The sequence below is a fragment of the Crocodylus siamensis genome, chromosome 2 (genome assembly GCF_052110815.1).
Source record: "Crocodylus siamensis isolate JL-2025a chromosome 2, ASM5211081v1, whole genome shotgun sequence".
Taxonomy (NCBI): domain Eukaryota; kingdom Metazoa; phylum Chordata; order Crocodylia; family Crocodylidae; genus Crocodylus; species Crocodylus siamensis.
This window is the reverse complement of record NC_143396.1, coordinates 232898948-232918438: the sequence shown is the minus strand read 5'-3', so window position 1 is coordinate 232918438 and position 19491 is coordinate 232898948. Positions and strand designations below refer to the sequence as shown.

Genomic DNA, 19491 nt, shown 5'->3' with positions numbered 1-19491 from the left:
AGTTGAGTAACCGGCTCCGCGGTAGTACCCAGAGGGTGGTGGTCGACGGGAGCCAATTGTCTTGGTGCACTGTGACAAGTGGGGTCCCTCAAAGCTCTGTCCGAGGGCCTATACTGTTTAACATCTTCATCAATAATGTGGATATTGGTGTCAGAAGTGGACTGGCCAAGTTCACCGATGACACCAAACTCTGGGGTAAAGCATCCACACCTGAGGACAGGAGGGCAATCCAGGCGGATCTGGACAGACTCATGAAATGGGTGGAAGAGAACCTGATGGTGTTCAACACCGAAAAATGCTCCACCTTGGGGGGAAAAACCTGCACCATGCTTATAGGCTTGGCAGTGCTATGCTGGTTAGCACTGCAGATGAAAGGGACTTGGGGTCATCATTGACCACTAGATGAACACGAGCCTTCAGTGTGATGCTGTGGCTAATAAAGCAAGCAAAACGCTGGCTTGCATCCATAGACGCTTCTCAAGCAGATCCCGGGACGTCATTCTCCCACTGTACTTGGCCTCGGTGAGGCCGCAGCTGGAGTACTGCATCCAGTTTTGGGCTCCACAATTCAAAAAGGATGTGGAGAAGCTTGAGAAAGTCCAGAGAAGAGCCACGCGTGTGATCAGAGGTCAGGAAAACAGGCCTTATGGTGAGAGGCTGTGAGTAATGGGGCTATTCAGCCTGGAAAAGCACAGGCTCAGGGGTGATCTGGTGGCCACCTATAAGTTTATCGGGGTGCTCATCAGGATCTGGGGGAACATCTGTTCACCAGAGCCCCCCAAAGGATGGCAAGATTGAACGGTCACAAACTCCACTGTGACTGGTTCAGGCTGGACATAAGAAAGAACTTCTTCACTGTCCAAGCCCCCAAGGTTTGGAACAGACTGCTGCCGGAGGCGGTTCAAGCACCCACTTTGAACACCTTCAAAACATATTTGGATGCTTATCTTGCTGGGATCCTATGATCCCTGCTGACTTCCCGCCCCTGGGGTGGGGGGCTGGACTCGATGATCCTCCAGGGTCCCTTCCAGCCCAAATGTCTATGAAATCTATGAAAATCAGAATGAGAAAATAATCCTATGCCTGACCTGGTAGGAAAATACTTGTTTGCATCTAGGATTTTAATCAAGTACTCCCCTCTTTCCAAGGATAAAGTATGTGGGAGCTGGTATATGAAGCTCCTGTTTTGGCTTATCTCTGGTTATTACCATAAGATATTTCAGGAAATACATTTTGAACTCATTTTCATTTTTTCATAATAAAATAGTGATGACTTCAGAAGGAAAAAATCTTAGAGAACAACAGGGAATCTTGACTGTAGCTTATCATCAGAAGACAGATTTGCTCTTTACGTTAAGAAGCAACTTTCTCTTGGCTGCAGTGCCCTGGTATGCATCAGAGTTTCTTGGCTTTTACCAATTGGTGGTAGTAAAAAAATAAACAAAAGAGTAACAAAATGGGTTAATGATAATAATAAGCCTATGTGATTTGTGTGTTTGTATGCATGTAAATGTACACTTGAGAGGAGAGGTGACTAGAATACTTGACCTTGAAATGTGGTAGTGCACGGCAACTGGAAGAAAAAGAATTTCTTTGCATATTAGACTAACATTTTCCATGCCTCCTTGTGCTTCTCCTCATAGCCAGTTTACCTGTATGTAAAACTGAGGTAATACTCCTGTTGTCCAGAGAAAAGTGTTTAGATATTGTTTAGATATATAGCAAAAATAAAAAAATCCATCATGAGATTAGTGCTATTATTTACTTTGTTGTGTTGTACTTGCTCTGGGCTTAATCTGCAGGATAAATGTGGTTATAGTTAGTATAACTGTCAAAAAAAAAAAAAAGGTCTGAAGAAAAGAATCTCATAACAGCATAGCAACAGATCATATTTACAGCGTTCAAAAGGTTCATTCAGTAAATGGACAAGCAAGCAGAACAAAGGCAGTTTAATCCCTGCCTGCTAAGTCACATGTGCCTGTTCCACTCTGTACTAACCAAACCCAGGTTGATTGTCACAGAACTTGTGAAGCCTGAGCAAGGCGTTCAAAGCTTTTGCCTCAGCTTCCCCCCTGTAATTTAGGGGATATAACTTGCTGCCTCACAGGAGTGCTGTGAGGGTGAAACCTTGGAGGGTGCATCCTCCACGGCAAGGCCCCTTTGTGCTGTGTGCTTGCAGACCCATCCATGGGCCCTGACCCCATCGTTGCGGGGTCCCCCATGGCTCAGGGAGGTCCAGCACTCGTGTCTAGGCCCTACCTGAGCCAGAGCCTAAGTGCTCATGGGGTAGGGGCCCACATGGGATGGCTGTGACCCCAGCACCACCAGGATCATTGGTGGGTGTGGGGTAGGGTTGCCAACTCTGACTGAAGCTATTCCGAGATTCCTGCCCCCAATATGACATAATGTCATGGATTTTATTTTCTTAAAATATCCCATTAAAATCTCCCAGATTGCTGTCAGTCGTCACTGGGCGATTAATGCTGACTCGGGTAGACTCCGGGCCAATCCGGGGGGGCTGGCAACCCTAGTGTGAGGCCACCGCCAGCAAGGGGCCCTGCTAGCTCGGTACCCAGCAGATGCGGGGACCAGACGTCGGCCAGGCAGCGCCCGCCTGGGCCAGCAGCAGGAACCGCCTCGTGTCAGGACTCCGCCACACACTAGGGGAGCATGCGCTGACGCAGCAAGGACACCCCCCCCACCTCCGCGTGACGCAACGAGCCCCTCAGCTCAATGACGCTGAGCCACAGCGGCCGCGGGGGCGGGGCGAGGCAACCCTCCAGTCCCCGCCCACCCCCGGAAGCCTTAGGTTGTACGTGAGGAGGCGGGGCCAGCGCAGGCGCACGACGTCGCCGGCAGAACGTGACTCGGGTCAGCTGAGGGGTCGCGGAAGCGGCCGGCGGCTCGGCGGGGGTGGGGACGAGCCATGGCGTCCATCCTGGACGAGTACGAGGACTCGTTGTCCCGCGCCGCCTGCCTGCCGCCCGGCCGCGCCAGCGTCGGCATCCCGCACTCGGGTAAGGCCCCGCCCGAGGCTGCCGCTGCCGCCCCGCTGCTCGGGGCCCTCGGAGGGGAGACAGAAGGACCCCGCCGAGCAGGCCTGGGCTGCGCCCTCGCCCCGCACATGCAGGCCGGAGGCGCCAGCGGGCGCTCGGGGGTCGCGTCCTAGTCTTGCCTTGTTGTCGGTGCAGGGAGGGCCCCGGACTCCCCGCAGCCGGGTGCCCGGTGCTCCCTCCCATCGCCGGGATGCAGTCGGCTAGCCGATCTGTGCCAGTTACACATCGGGTTTGCAGCGTGCTGGGAGCTGCGAAGCTCTTACATGGTTTCTGTACCACGACTTTGTGGCTTATTCCTTGTTTTATGGTGTAGTTAACCGCAGGGGTGCATGGCGCGTTACTGCATACAACACTCGCACCTCAGTGTAGCATCTACCAGGGGCCAGGAAGAGTGAACGGTTTTGCTGCCAGTGCCTGAAAGAGACTTGAATCTGGCTCCAGCTTTGTGTGAGGGAAACAGGCCAGAGGAAAAACGGCTTTCCCCTTGCTGGGAAGAACCCCAGTAAGACTCTCCCTACTTAGGACAGAGGAGCATGTTATTGTCACGCCCAAAATACAGTGATCTGAAAGTTGCATGTTATAACCAGTAAAGCCTTTAGTACAAACACTTAAACCATCCACAGATTCACAGAAACATAGGGCTGGCAGGGACCTCATGAGATCATTGGGTCCAGCCCCCCTGTTCTGGTAGGAAAGACTGCTGGGGTCAAATAACTCTAGCAAGGTGTGCGTCCAGTCTCCTTTTGAACAACTCCAGGATAGGTACCTGCACCACCCCTTCTGGAAGTCTATTCCACAGTCTGGTCACAAACTGTGAAGAAGTTTTTCCTTGTATCCAGTCTGAAACCTTCTATGAGTTTATGACCATTGCTCCTGGTTTTCCCCTGGGTCGCTTTGGTAAATAGTTGTTTGCTACAGCCCCATGGTCCCCCCCTCCCAGCACCACCACCTGCCCTGAGTGTAGCCCCGGCCCAGACCCCTGCCGGGAAGAGCCTGGCACTGCCTGCAGCGGTAGCCTTCCCTTGTCGTGTGCACAGATCCAGGGGGCGCATGCCTCCTGTGATTCTGGTATGCATGTAGTGGTGGGATCCGCTCCCCTGGACAAGCATCTTGCAGCTCTGTCCTGAACTGCGCCCTGCCCTACCGTCCCTCACTGCAGGGTTCTTGACCTGCCTCCCCCCATGCCCTTTCCCTTCCCCCCCTCCCTCCAGTAGACTTACCAGCCAGATGCTGCTCTCCAAGCTGCTGGACTGCATATGCGCAGTCATTTCGGTATTGGCTGATATGGCTCATTAATAATCAGCCATCGGTATCAGCCCCAAAATCTTTATTGTTGCATCCCTAATTTTTAGTGGCCTGATTCTTGATTGTCATTCCATGCTAAATGTGAAATTATTTCCTATCTTTCCTAGTGCTTCATGCGCTTTGGTGTTTTTCAAACTGATGATTTTTAGAAACTCTCATAATTGGCTTAGTATCAGTAGATCAAAAGGGGAATGTGGTAGAGCAGATGTTGTGAGCAGAGACAGGAAGTAAATATCATAACAGACTTAGTGCAGTGGTAAAAATGTTAGCAGCCCACTTATGCTAGCCCTTCACCATTTTTAGCAGGAACTGGGCTATGCTAGTGAAAGAACTTCTGAAAATACGTGGCTGTTTTAATGGTCAATGGCTTTGGTTCCTGCAGCCCTCTCCTCCCTGCAAGTCTCTTGAAAGTGAAGACTTTCCCAAGCTAGTTGCACAACATGGGTGCTATAGTCTCTCAGAAATCCCAATAGAATCAATGGTTCTGCATCCCTGACATGAGATTAACATTTAACCTGGGAAGGGACAAAAACTGATTAGTCCATTGTTGGTGCCTAGCTTGGAGTGATGTGGCCGGTTGCTGTTTGTACTGTATTCCTTTGTCAAGAGGTTACGTGATATGGAGGACAGATGTGAAGATAACTTTGTGATACAATCTGTATGTGGATATAGATATGACCCCCTTAATCTGCTAATGAGCATTATTCCTGCTTTGTTTTGTGCGAACATCTCATTATTTTACGTTTGACTGCATAGTTCAACTCATCTCTGGATTTTGGCAAGGATCCATCCACCATGGGCAGCTTCTGAAGGACACTTCTGATTTAGGCATGAAGTTGTCCAGTCTTAGGCTGTTCTATGCTTTTGAAAGCAGATTCTTTTCCATTCTTAGGAAAATGTTGCTCTTTGCACATTTTTCATCGCTGATATAGACTGGCCTATAGTAACTCATCTTAACTTATACATTTCCTGCACTCTTGGTCCTTCTGCTCTGCCTAGTCTTTTGTATCTTTCCCTTGCAGTTTTAAGGGAAATTGTTTAGAACTTGGCTTTTGTTTAGAAGTGGACATTTTTGACTGGTCCACTTGCTTTTATGGTGACTTTAAAGGCGTTGAGAAACAGGATTTTGGATATTTCCTGTTTCAGGATCTGCTTCTGCATTCTGATTTTTTTTCTCAGTGTGGAACAAATAATTTGATTTCCTGATTGTTGACAACTTATTTGCTTTTGTTTTGCAACTGTCTTCATTAGCTTTTTGTGCCGTTCCTGTAAGTCTCCTTTCTCAGTTTTTCTCAGAGTTTTCAGGCTTTGTCTCTAGACATGTTTCAGTTAATGTCATTTAACACAGTGCTGCACTGTGGCACTATGGAAAAATAAACCAATTCTGTATCTTCCATTATGCAGTCAGGTAGACGGAGAGACAATTACGTACCATATTTCACTTCATTTTCCAATAGCCTTTCCCATTTCTTTTCCATTTTTAAGTTAAGTTAACTGCCTATTTTCTAAACAATGTTTGTTCATATTTTTCTCTCCTCTAGGATATGTGAATGCCCGGTTGGAGAAGGAAACCCCGATATTTAACAAGCAGAGAATAGATTTCACTCCTCCAGAGAAAATTAACAGTCTAGTGGTCTCTTGTAACCAGCTCTGCATGAGTCTTGGCAAAGACACGCTTCTAAGGTAATGTGCTGTTGACGACTTACAACTGATGGGGGGAGCTCCCTTCTCCAGCGTGGTGTGCTTCCATGGTCTCTTGGTTAAATATTAAAGTAGAACTTCTTATAGTTATGTGGACTTTTTCTGTCTGTTGGTAACTTGCTTTATCATTTCTATGCAGGATTGATCTTGGCAAGCCAGATGAACCTAATCAGGTAGAGTTGGGACGCAAGGATGAAGCCAGAGTCTACAAGATGTTTTTGGACCACACAGGTATAGTTGATGAATACTTTGTCAGTCTCACATGAGAACAAAGTAAAGAGACCATAGATAGCACGTATTAATTAAGGAAGATTTGCAGTTTCTATTCTGTGTGTGGAATGAGTATATGGTCTGCCTGGGGCTGAATTCAACTATCTAGTTATTTTCCAAGGAATCCTTATATTGAATGTTGGAGGAAGAATGCTGTGCCTCACTGTTTTAAATTCTGGTGTATTTAAATGATAGTTTAATTTAATTCCTGATGGAACATGGGCTGTTTTGAGCTAACTGATCTAAGGTACCTATTACAGCTTATTACTACTAACAGCTGAGGCCAAGAATTTAGCAGAGTTCTTAGACTTTTTGTGTAGTTAACAGCTGGGATGAAAAATTTGAGAGAGAACCTTCCGATGATCACTGGTGCCTGGGGCAGGAAGAGACTTTTAAAAAGGGATCATTTATTTCATAATGGTTCATGCAGGGTTACTTGTGCTTTTCCCTGAAGCATCTGGAGACTGTCACGGTCTGTTGTGATACTAGACTAAATGGGCCATTTATTTCATCCAGCATGTCAGTTCCCTTGTCTTTATGAATGCAGATTCCTCGGAGCACTCCAGGATCTAGAACATGGGTGGGCAAAATGGTGGATCCAGTCAGCAGCTGGACTCCATTTCCCAGTGGCCCTGGCTCTTGGTTGGTTTTCCTGGAGACACTGGGAGTGTAGGGCTGTGACAGTGTGGGGCTGCAGATCCGGGGCTCTGCCTGGCCCTGCACGCTCATGGCCTTACACTCCTGGGGGTCTCTGTGGAAATTGGCCAGGAGCAACATATAGGTAGTGCATGTGGCTGAGAGAGGAGCTGCTCCAGAGCTGGGATCTTGTGGCGGTGACAACATGGGGCAGGGCCGGGGCCAAGCCCCAGTCTGCTGCCCATGGAATCCATGCTTATCACAGGGGCATGCGCAGGCAGCAGATTGCAGCTCTGTCCTGGCCCAGCCTCTGCTGTGACTGCCACAAAATCCCAGCCCCAGCCAAGGCCGCAGAGCAGCTTCTCGCCCAGTTGTATGCCTTGGCCATGGGGCTCCTGGCTGATATGCATGGAGACCCCAGGAGCATGGGGCTGAGCTGGGTTGGGGCAGAGCCCTGGTTCTGCAGCCTTGCATTGTCATGGCCCCACACCACCATGCCCCCATACTCCTCCATGAAGACTGGCTGGGAGCCAGGGCTGCTGGGAAATGGAATCCCAGCATCCCTGGCCAGACTTTGCCCACCTCTGTTCTAGGATGTCTTCCTTGAGAAGACCCAGAAGTATTGTTTGACAACACATGCTACCTGAGATGTGACGGTCACTTTTCTGCTAACACTATGTTCCTTTTCTCTCTCTCGTTACCTCCCCTTGGCCACATGCCTTTTACAGGTTCTCACCTCTTGATTGCATTGAACACGAGTGAATGCCTCTATCTGAACAGAAATGCTCAGAAGGTGCGGACGCTCTCCCGCTGGAAGGGTCATTTGATCGAAAGTGTGGGCTGGAACAAGTTCCTGGGTACAGAAACTAACACTGGCCCTATCCTGGTGGGGACAGCCCATGGCCAAATATATGAGGCTGAGATATCTGTCAGTGAGGGGAGCCTCTTCAGCACTAACCCTGACCAGTATTTCCGCCAGGTTTATACATTGGAGGAGGAGACTGGGCCTGCTCCTGTCTGCTGTTTGGAGACAGAACGTGGGATTGATGGGAAGTATTTTATCATTGCCACCACTCACAAGAGGCTCTTCCAGTTTGTTGGCAAGGTAGCTGAAGGGACGGAACAGCAAGGCTTCAGCTCCATATTTGCCATGCATGCAGACCACTTGCCAAGCTTCCGGGAGTTCCCAGCCAGCTTTGGCTATAGTGAAATAGCATTTTACACCCCAAAACTACGCTCCTCTCCCCGCTGCTTTGCCTGGATGATGGGAAATGGTGTCTTGTATGGTTTGTTGGACTATGGGCGGCCTGACTCTATTCTGAGTGAAGAACGGGTCTGGGTATATCCCTCTGACATAGATGTGACGATTAATAAGCCAATCTCCATTGTGCTCACCCAGTTCCATTTCCTGCTGCTTCTGCCTGACAGAGTGACAGCAGTGTGCACACTAAATGGGCAGGTAGTCTTCCAGGATGTGTTCTTGGAAAAATTTGGCTCACTGAAGCACATGATCAAAGATCCAACAGTTGGGCAGATCTGGATCCACACAGAGAAAGTTGTGTTTCGCTATCATGTACAACGGGAGTCTAGAGATGTGTGGAAGATGTACATGAACATGAACAAATTTGATCTGGCCAAAGAGTATTGCAAAGACCGGCCTGAGTGCCTGGATATTGTGTTGGCAAAAGAGGCAGAACACTGTTTCCAGAACAAGAAGTACCTGGATAGTGCCAAGTGTTACGCCCTTACACAGAACTACTTTGAGGAAATTGCCCTTAAGTTCATCGAAGCCAAACAAGAAGAGGCATTGATGGAGTTCCTGCTCAAGAAACTGGCGAGCTTGAAGCACTCTGAGAAGACCCAGACAACTCTGTTGACCACTTGGCTAACAGAGCTCTACCTGAATTGGCTGGGTGTGCTGGAGGGTGATGCTTCAAAAAGGCACCTCTATTTGGAGACCCGTGAGAGGTTTCGCACCTTCCTAATCAGCCCCAAAAACAAAGAATGTCTATTTAATAACCGTGCATCTATTTACGAGCTGCTGGCAAGTCATGGGGATACGGAACACATGGTCTACTTTGCTGTTATTATGCAGGATTATGAGCGAGTGATAGCCCATCACTGCCAGCATGAAGAGTATGATGAAGCCCTAAATGTACTGTCCAGACACAGAGATGAAAAGCTGTTTTACAAGTTCTCTCCAGTTCTGATCCAGCACATCCCCAAGAAGGTAGTTGATGCTTGGATATCCATGGGTATAAAACTAGATGCAAAGAAGCTTATACCTGCTCTTGTCAATTATAGTCAGAGTGGGAGCACACAACAGATCAATGAAGCTATTCGGTATATGGAGTTCTGTGTGTATGAACTGGAGGAAACTGAGCAAGCTATTCACAACTACTTATTGTCTCTCTATGCTCTGTGTCGGCCAGACTCCCTGCTGTCATATCTAGAACAAACCGGGACCAGTCCCAGTAGGATCCACTATGATCTGAAGTATGCGCTTCGGCTCTGTGCAGAGCACGAGCACCACCGAGCTTGTGTCCATATATACAAAGTGATGGAAATGTATGAGGAGGCAGTGGATCTGGCTTTGCAGGTGTGTGCTACTGCGTGCAGGTATTTTAGTTCATATATTGTAGAATATCAGGTCTTGGCTGCTGCTCTGAAGAACTCATCCTGTGTGTAATGTCTTATTTTAGTAAGATCCATTGAATTAGTTCCCACTTGGTCAGCTTATGGAAAATAAGTCGATACTTTGAGTAGTAAATGTCAATGTGTAATACACCTCATCAGTTGCAGGATAGGGAGTGCTATGGAGGAGGCCTAATGATCTAGTCCTATAAATATAAAAAATTATAATAGTTGTACAATGGAAGCTTCTTTTATAGTTAACTCTGGATGTGGAAAGTCATTGGTTCCTTCTAAATCAATCCAAAATTAATAAGGTGTCTTTCCTGATGGGGGTGTATATTGAGGGAGAGAGGAGACTGCCATATGGATATATGGTACCAACAACAAACAGTACAGTGCTAGAGAGGTTGCCAGGTAGAAGGTAAGGCAATGTGGCACTTTCATAGACTAACTCATTTAGAGAGGTATGCGCTTTCATAGGCTACATCCTACTTCATCAGATGTTATGGGTGGACTTGTAGAGAGCAAGGATGGAGGAAGGGGGTACTGCTGGCAGGGGAAGGTGAGTTGTAAAGGTCAAAGGGGATAAACAAAACAACCTGTTGAGGGATATGAGGGATATAAAAGTTAGTCCTGGTAATGGGATAAGCATTCAGAGTCTCTATTGAGACTATACTTAACACAATCTAATCTGTGGATGATTTCTTGTTCTGGAATTTCACGATGAAGTTGGTTTTTAAAGTTGTGTTGTCCAAGAACAACAATTCTGAAGTCAGTGATAGAATGTCCAAGGGTAGATGAAGCATTCTGCCACGGGCTTTTATGGCTTTCTGGAATTGATGTCAGTTTGGTGTCCGTGCATACTTTCATGTAGGAAATGCCCGGTTTGCCCCATGGGTATGTAGCAGAGGGGCATTGAAACCAGGTGATGCAGACTTTGGATTGTTATCCCATGTTTTTCTGAAGTAGTTAGTCTATAAGGTGTGTCACCATCCAGCCTCTGGCTAGCACAGCACTACTTATGGCTGATGTAATAAGAAGATACCCTGTTATTGAGAGCCAAGGGTTCATGTTGGAGGGAGAAGTTAAGAGGAAATTGTAACTCTCCTTGTTTGTCTTGTAGGTGGATGTGGATCTGGCCAAGTCCTGTGCAGACCTTCCTGAAGAGGATGAGGAGCTCCGGAAAAAGCTCTGGCTGAAAATTGCATGCCATGTAGTTCAAGAAGAGAAGGATGTGAAGAAAGCCATGGCCTGCCTCTCCAGCTGCAACCTGCTGAAAATCGAAGATGTCCTGCCATTCTTCCCAGACTTTGTCACCATTGATCATTTCAAGGAGGCTATCTGCAACTCTCTGGAGGACTACAACAAGCATATTGAAGAGCTGAAGAGAGAGATGGAGGAAGCCACACAAAGTGCCAAAAGGATCCGGGAGGATATCCAGGAAATGAGAAACAAATATGGCTCTGTAGAGCCTCAGGAGAAGTGTTCTGTCTGTGACTTTCCCCTCCTAAATCGCCCATTCTACCTTTTCCTTTGTGGCCACATGTTTCACTATGACTGCCTTCTTCAGGCGGTTTATCCAAACCTACCTGCCTATAAACAAGCTAAGTTAGAAGACCTTCAAAAGAAACTGGCAGCCACAAGCCAGCCCTCCAAAGCTCACCATCGCCCAAAGGACACAGATACCACTAGTTTAGGGAAGGGGCAGCAGAGTCGGGAACAGATCAAGGCTGACATTGATGATATTGTGGCAGCTGAATGTGTGTTCTGTGGGGAGCTGATGATCCGGTCTATTGACAAGCCTTTTATTGATCCACAGAAATATGAAGAGGAGAAGCAAAGTTGGCTGTAGGATCACATGGTTCTTGAGTATGACTGCACAGAAGCGGTACTGTAGGTCATGTTTGCTGGTGAAGTTTGTATATTTGGGAACTAACCTCCATAAGTCTGAAAATAAATGGATTCTGTAGAGTTCTAAAGGGAAAACAGCTTGTTAACCGGGACATAATAAATTAGTCCTGTAGGGTGGTGGGAGAAATGGTCACAGTTGTCTAAGAATTGGAAGATTAACTTTTTCTGGCTTCTCTGAAGCTGGTCTTGAGCTTGCCACTTAGCATTTATGTGCAGTCCTTGGCATAAAGTTAATGGAGTGCCTCACTGCCCAGGGAGAACTGGGAACAGTTTTGGTTTCTCATCCTATTCAGTTGGTCTGCCTGCCTGTCTTCCTGTTCTTTTAGCATTCATGTTGATAAAGCCTGGAGTGAGGGGAAAATCAGTGTGGGGAGTGCTTAAGGTGGTGTGGATTTCATTCATCACTTTCAGATTTGGAGTTGCTTTTGTATGTCTGTGTACTGGAAAAAAAAGTAAAAAGGAGAAAGTAGACCTAATCTCTCTCACATCTGTAAATGTCATATCATACAAATATACATTTTTGCACAGTAACATAGGAATATAAAAGATAATTCTCAAGCAGCAGTATCTCAAAAGATGCTTGTTTGTCCCTTTCTGGTATTTTGGGGGTGTTGGTTTCTACCAGTTTCCCACAGTTGTTGAATAAGTCCACACGAGGAACTCTTCCCTGGGGTCCCCTCACTTTATTTCCAGCTTTCATGCATTGGTTCATTTAATACCTACACCAGGACATTTCCACAACTCCCTGTTTTGGTTCCAGCTTGACTGAAGTGGAATATTTGTAGAAGATAACCTAGTACAATAGTTTATGGTATCTTGCAGGGAGCAGTACTGGAACACCACAGTGGAAGTTAAGCAATAGGTACCTCTAAGGACAGACCATAGCACATCTTAGTGGTCAGTATTGTCCACTGAAGCAGGTACCTGGTAGTCTGAAAAATGCGCTATTGGGTAATTTATTGCCTTCATGGTTAAATTTAGTACTTCTGAAATGAGTTTCTTGGATGCTGCTCAGAGGTAGCAGATGGTTTTGTCCTTAAGTGGTGAGGATGATTACACTTGAAGTGCAATCAGCAGGGACTCATCACAACATAAATCTTAGGTCTCTAGTCCCTTGTAATGGAAGTAAATGTCTCATGAAGCTTATTGGCTGGGGCTAGCCATAGAGAAAAGATTTTGCAGGAGCAAGACTCAGATTTTCTAAAGTGATGTTCAGTATCTAGCATCTCAGTAAAGAAGCAATATTTAAAAAAAAACAAAAAACTCTCAGCCTGCTATCCTTTTGCACTGCTTACGTGACTAAAGACCTGGGCTGTTGTGTCATTTAAAAAGAATATAAAATAAATTCTCTTCCATGAGTCATTGGTGACCCTACCTGGTTCCTATAGAGTTTCTCTATTTCTGATAAGAACTTTTCTAACCGAAGGCTTCAACCTGCAGTTTAGTTTTATCTGTATAAACTTGACAGGAAAACTAACGAAATGCAGAGCGGGCAGTAGTAAAAAGATCTGTTTCTTAGAAAGATTTCTTTTCTTTTTACTACTGTAGCTATTGACTAGCCAGTTTCATTACTGCCTGTTGTTAGTAGTGGTTGCTGGCATACCAGCTCAGAAATTGCTTGCTGAAATCTTCCTTCTGTTCTGTTGCTCTGGATTGCCTTTTGACTTGAGTGAACTAATGTCTATACCAGAAGGCTTTTATGATGAAGACACCTGAGGTATGCCTCGTTTGTTGAATGTTATGTCTTTGAAATTCAACATTAAACCTTCTTGTTATGATCGTGTGTTCCTGGATCTTTTTTGAATGAAAGGTATATTTTACACACAGACTGTTTTTTCATGGGGCTAGGGGTGGAAAGAAAATGAGGATAGGCATACCTCCTCCTAGGTGTGCCTCCTTGTTGAGTAGGAAAAGATGTCAGTCAAGTTCATTCAAATCCATTCAGAATGACTGCGCCTGCTTAGGTTCCTTGTAAAGCTGTTGTACTGCTTCCTTTCAGATATTTACCACATACTGTCCCTGAAGTTCTGCCATCATGGAGCTGCTGTTTTCTTAGCTGCTTTCCATAACTGTCCTCTTTTACAGTACTGGTTAACATTTCTCTCCTTCAGAGCCAGGCAAAATCATTAAGCTGCTCATAGCCCTTTATAGGTAGATTTTTATCATTAGCTTTAAGGTTAAGGTGAGCTGAGGCACAAATCCACTTAACAGCAATAGAGTCAGGAGTGAAATGGAAACCTGGAAGCTTCTTGATCCCATTTTTTTAAAACTCAAATATTAGCCAATTCTACTTAACTAATTTAGATTTAAACTATGACTAACTGTGAGGTCTGCCTTTTTAAATGGCTGTGCGCCTTGTAGCATCTATGCCTGTTACTGTGAAGATTCACAGACGTTTCAGGTTGGCCATAAGGCAGCATGGTCATCTTTGGGGAAGTGTCGTGGTTGAAGATTGCCGGTGTTCTTGGTTTTTACAGAAGACTTCCTCTGAGTTTTGCTTTAACTTCAGTGTTCTGGGGTTTTAGCTGTTTGCATGCGCTTTGTGAAAGTTTCTGAGCATAGGCATCCACATTAACAGGAGGAGTTGCCTTAATTTTTTGGGGTAGAGTGGGAGGAAATTTTAACTTTTCTCTTATGAGGTGTGGTTCTGGTTTTTTAAGCCACTTTCTGTATAGAAACATGGTATCTGTGTAAAAGAAGATGTAACATATTGCTCTCTACTATTCTGAAAGCATTTGGCATTCTTGTCATCTTCCTAGGATTTAACTGCTGATGTCTCTTGAATAGGTGTACAAGTGTGACTTTATTTTAGCAATGACTTTTGTTCTTCACATGGTGGGACTCATCAAGAGCCTCTGGGGAAAAACAATTAAAGCATTAGGGTTTTGGAACCCTGTTCCTTGGCCTTGTCTGTGTGGGAAGCTTAACCATTCATATGGCTATCATTATACTGGTATAATCCCTTATATAGACACTCTTATTTTGCAACAAGAGGAGTCTTTGATTTAGAATGAAAAGTCCCCCTTTATACCAGGATGAGTGTGTCTACACAAGGGGTTTATATCAGTTGTGTATGGTTCATATCTTGTGTTCTAGGAGGATGGGAGGGAACTTCATTTTAGACCTAATATACATGGAAATTCTCTTGAACCCTCCATAGCAGAAATAAGCTTAAAGGAATAAGGGTCTGGAAAAATGAAGAAACTCGGAACAGACAGGAAATACGCAGTAAAGACAAATTTGTGGAGATTTTTTTCAAAAGCACTTGGACTAAGTCTTTGCAAGTCTTACCACAAACTAAAGGGAGGCAGATGTAAATCAGTGCAGAGAGCTCTCTCTGTTCTAGCTAGTATTTAACTGGTAGGCTGCAAACTCGGACACTAACTCTAGCCACTAGATGTCATTGTTTTCCATTAAATTCAGTAAAATAGGGTTAATTCATTGCTCCAAAGGGATTTGTAATAGCTATCCCAGAGCAACTATCAGTAGTTAGCCATTTTCAAATTTTTTAGATATATTTTGTAGGATGTTAAAAAGTAGAAAAGAATGATTCATATATTAAACATTCAGAGTGAAAATTGTGCTATATGTCAGACTTGCTATATGTGAATTGCATAATTCCAGAGATAACTGTTTGATGTACAGTTTCTTACTACAAAATGGAGAACATTCACTATAACAAAAATTAGATAATTATGATGGAGCAGAATTATAAAAGATTTCTGCTTTTCATGGACGCATGTACTCCTCAACAAAATATCTTCTATTTTTCCAATATCTCTCTTGTTGAGCCAAGAAAAGCTGAAGAGTATCCAGTGTTTTGCAAACATCATCTGGCTTACTAGGTGCTAGGAAGGGCATAGATCAGTATCTAAGTTGACTAATTATCAGAAACAGATGTCATTGTGATTTAGTTTGTGTGAATGCTTAATTGCATTATACCAGATGATGAATTGGCTAAAATATTTGTGTAAGGGTTTCGTGCAGTGACTAGGAAAATTATAGTGATGAATTAACTCAGTGACTGGATGAACTTGATTGTATGCTGAATTTTGATGAAAAGGAGCTTCATGGTTTTGCTCTTTTGCTAGACGGTAATGTAGAATAGTCCTAAGATGACATGGCAGCACAAGCTTTTAAGGGTTTTTTTTTTGTGTGTGACAACTGCATACCAGGACCCTAACAATTGAGGTGAAGGAAGTAGGAGAAAGATGTTGTCTTCTTTAAACAAAATCAGTGTTCACAGGGTTATTGGTTGTCAGTTCTTAAAATCCTGAAGCTGGATTTGGTCTGATCTGAATTAGTGATAACTTCCTAGTAGCCTTAGGAGCAGAGAGCATGAATCAGAGTGTGGGACTCTTGATAACCAACTACTGTCAATTTTCAGTCCCAGCAGGGTAGGTAAGTGTGTGTGTGTGTGTGTGTGTGTGTGTGGTTTGAAGCCTCTTGATCATTACCTTGGAATAACTTCCTAAGGGAACAGATGGGTATTAATTGTGTTTGGTGATGTGAAGGTGAAGACTGGAAACTGGATCTTTTTCATGAGTCAAGTGGGATTATTTTGTATGGTCTAATATTTGGGTTTGAAACACCCAGAGTTTTTGGAACCACAAATCAAGTCTCATTGTGATGGCCTAAGCCCCTCTTCCAACATAGACAAATGATGCACCATACAAATACATGTTTACTTTTTGGCTGAGTTCAGGTACTGAGGAATCCAGTGGTGTTCTCACCAAAACATTTCCATCTGGCCCCTTTCTTTATATCTCAGTGTACCAAATTGGAGTAGACTCACAGGCATTAACTGATTTACTTCATTTCTGTAGAACACCTTGAGATCCCTCGGCATGTAAGAAGATTTCTCCCGTCTAACTCTCAAGAAGACATTTCAGGCCAAATTAATCTTTGATAATTTTTCAGTGCAGATTTCTTGGTTTTCTCGCATGCCCTTGTTCAAGTTTGGGGGTCCCCGGTGGCATGACTGGCAAGGGTGCCGGTTTGTTAACTCCACGGTTGTAGGTTTGATCCCTACCCCCATACCCTAGATCCTAGGGCCCACATGGTAGCAGCGGTCTTTCTCTGTTGGAAAGAGATGGCATCCACCTGTATAGGGTACAAGCCTGAGAAATGGCAACCTGGAAACCAGGGTACAATAGGAAGCATTCTCTGACAACAGCCAATGGACAGGGTATTCCACAGCTCACCAGGAAGCCAAAGACCTCTAATGGCAGGCTTAGTTGCCTTTACACAGACTCCAGAAGCATGGGAAACAAGCAGGAGTAACTTGCAACAACTAGCAATATGATCTCATAGGGATTACAGAGACCTGGTGGGACTCCACATATGATTGGACCATAGGGGGATACACCCTGTATAGGAGGGATTGTGTTGGGAAGAAAGGTGGTATGTGAAAGAACATTACACCTCCCTAGAAGTAAAGACTGGAAACAAGGGCAAGTTGAAACTATCTGGGTCAAGATATGGGGAGTTTACTACAGACCTCCAAACCAAGAAGAAGAGCTCAACCAGGAATTCTCTGGAGAAATGAGAGGCTTCATGCTCCTGGAGCATGGGCATCATGGGTGACTTCAACTACTCATACATCTTGTGGGATGAGCACTCGGCAAGATCTGATTGCTCACAAAGCTTCCTCACTTGCATTGAGGAGCTCCAACTCAAGAATTCTATGGGCTGACCAGGGGCAAGGCACTCCTAGACTTAGTTCTGGCCAAAGGGGACAATCTAGTGAGCAACCTGAGGATCGAAGGGAAGCTGGGTGACAGTGACCATGAATTGATCATTTTATCCATCCACCGTTAAGTCAGGGAAATCAAATAGTAGGGTAGAAATTCTTGATTTTAGGAAAGCTGACTTCTACAAGCTTAGGTGATTGGTTGGCAAGGCCGTGCAGGACCATGGTCTGATGAGGAAGGGAGTGCAAGAAGAGTACAAAAAGGCACAAACCAAATACAAATTGGCAACTGGAATCAAGGACAACAAAAAGTCCTTAGATATGTAGAAAGTCGGAGAAAAAATAAGGGAAGCATAGGGCTCCTGATGAATGAAATGGGATGGCTCATAAGAAACACTCGGGACAAAACTGAACTGAATGAATACTTCACATCAGTATTCTACCAGTCCAAGGGTATTGCCTGCTTGACAGGATACAGGATGATCAAGGTGGGCGTGATCACCCTCCTATAGTTGGCAAAGATCTTGTGGGGGAGCACCTACAAAGGCTAAATATCTACAAGTCAGCAGGACCAGATGAACTACACCCAAGAGTACTAAAAAAACTGGCTGAACCCATTGCACAACCTATGGCAAAGTTATTTGAAGACTTGTGGTGCTTGTGAGAGGTCCCAGAAGCCTGGAAGAAGGCCAATGTGGTGCCTATCTTTAAGAAAGGGAGAAAGGAGGACCTGGGAAATTGCAGGCTGATCAGTTTGAGCTCAATCCCTGGTAAAATCCTGGTGAAAATTATCAAAGAATCCATTACCGACAGGCTAGTAGAAAGCAGTATTCTGAAGGATAGCCAACATGGTTTCGTTACGGGCAGGTCATACCAGACCAACCTTATTTCCTTCTATGAACAGGTAACTCCCCACCTGGATAGAGGAAATGAGGTTGATGATATATACTTGGACTTCAAAAAGGTCTTCAACCTAGTCTCCCACGATATTCTCATGGTAAAATTGGGAAAATGTGGCCTCGACTACTTTACAGTCTGGTGGCTAGGTAACTGGCTCCAAGGTAGGACCCAGAGGGTATTGATTGATGAAACTGAGTGAACATGGCAGAAGGTGACCTGTAACATCTCTCAGGGTTCAGTACTTGGACCAGTGCTTTTCAACATGTTCATCAATTATTTGGATTTGGGTATTAAAAACGAACTGGCAAAGTTTGCTGACAACACCAGACTATGGGGGAGTGTGGTTGTGCTCGAGGACAGGCTGAGTGTCGTGATAGACCACAAAACGAGCATGCACCACCAATGCAATGCTGTAGCTGACATGGTGAATGAAACACTGGCATTCATTTACTGAGGCATCTTGAGCATGGCTAAAGATGTTATCCTCCTGCTCTGTTCGGTCTTGGTGAGACCACAGCTGGAGTACTGCATCCAGTTCTGGGTGCCGCACTTCAGGAAGGATGTGAAGAAGTTCAAGAGAGTCGAAAGGAGGGCCATGCGCATGATTAGGGGCTTAGAGAGCAGGTCATATGAGGAGAAACTTGAAAGACGTGGGACTGTTCAGCCTGGAGAAGAGAAGACTCAGAGGGGAGTTGGTGGCAGCCTATAAGTATATTAGGGTTGTACATCAGGGCCTGGGGGAGCATATTCACCAAGGCCCCCCAGAGGAGGACAAGAAATAATGGGCACAAACTGATTGAAGAGTGCTTCAGACTGGACATAAGGAAAAACTTCTTTACAAGTCGAGTGCTGAGGGTTTGGAACAGACTCCCCCCAGAGGTGGTAGTCACCCACCTTGGTGATCTTCAAAACGTGTCTCTGCCCATCTTGCTGGGGTCATCTGACCCCAGCAGTCTTTCCTGCCCAAGTGCAGAGGGGCTGGACCTGATGATTTGTAAGGTCCCTTCCAGCCCCTAACATCTATGAAACTATGAGCTTTGAAATTGAACTTGAGGGCTCTTAAGTCCACCCTTCCCTAACTTAATGTCAATCCCTTCTACCAAATTTTTGGGGTGAAAGGCATAGTAAACCATTCACTTTTCTGCATGTGGGATGTATCTTCTGAGAGTCATAGAGAAAAGTCAAGATGTTTAATTTCCATGTGGAAAATGGATGCGTTGGTGAGAAGCTTAAAGGAGGAGATCTGGGTTGGGCACTTATTTTTGTAACCATCTACAGCAAGAGAAATGGAGGTGTTTTTTTTAATAATGCCATAGTTGCCTGGAAACCAGAGAGCTACAGGACTGCTCTAAGGTTACAGTTAAGTGTATAACTGATCCTCCAGAA

At 45.2% G+C, this 19491-nt stretch overlaps 1 protein-coding gene across 1 annotated transcript; it reads left to right on the top strand.

Moving 5' to 3' along the window:
• The first annotated feature begins 2829 nt into the window (after window positions 1-2829).
• VPS18 (VPS18 core subunit of CORVET and HOPS complexes) lies at window positions 2830-13291 on the top strand. Its single transcript, XM_090033413.1, has 5 exons — window positions 2830-3017; window positions 5903-6044; window positions 6202-6293; window positions 7697-9567; window positions 10726-13291. The coding sequence occupies exons 1-5, from the start codon at window positions 2927-2929 to the stop codon at window positions 11452-11454; spliced, it is 2925 nt and encodes a 974-aa protein (XP_089889539.1). The 5' UTR covers window positions 2830-2926; the 3' UTR covers window positions 11455-13291.
• Window positions 13292-19491: the final 6200 nt, after the last annotated feature.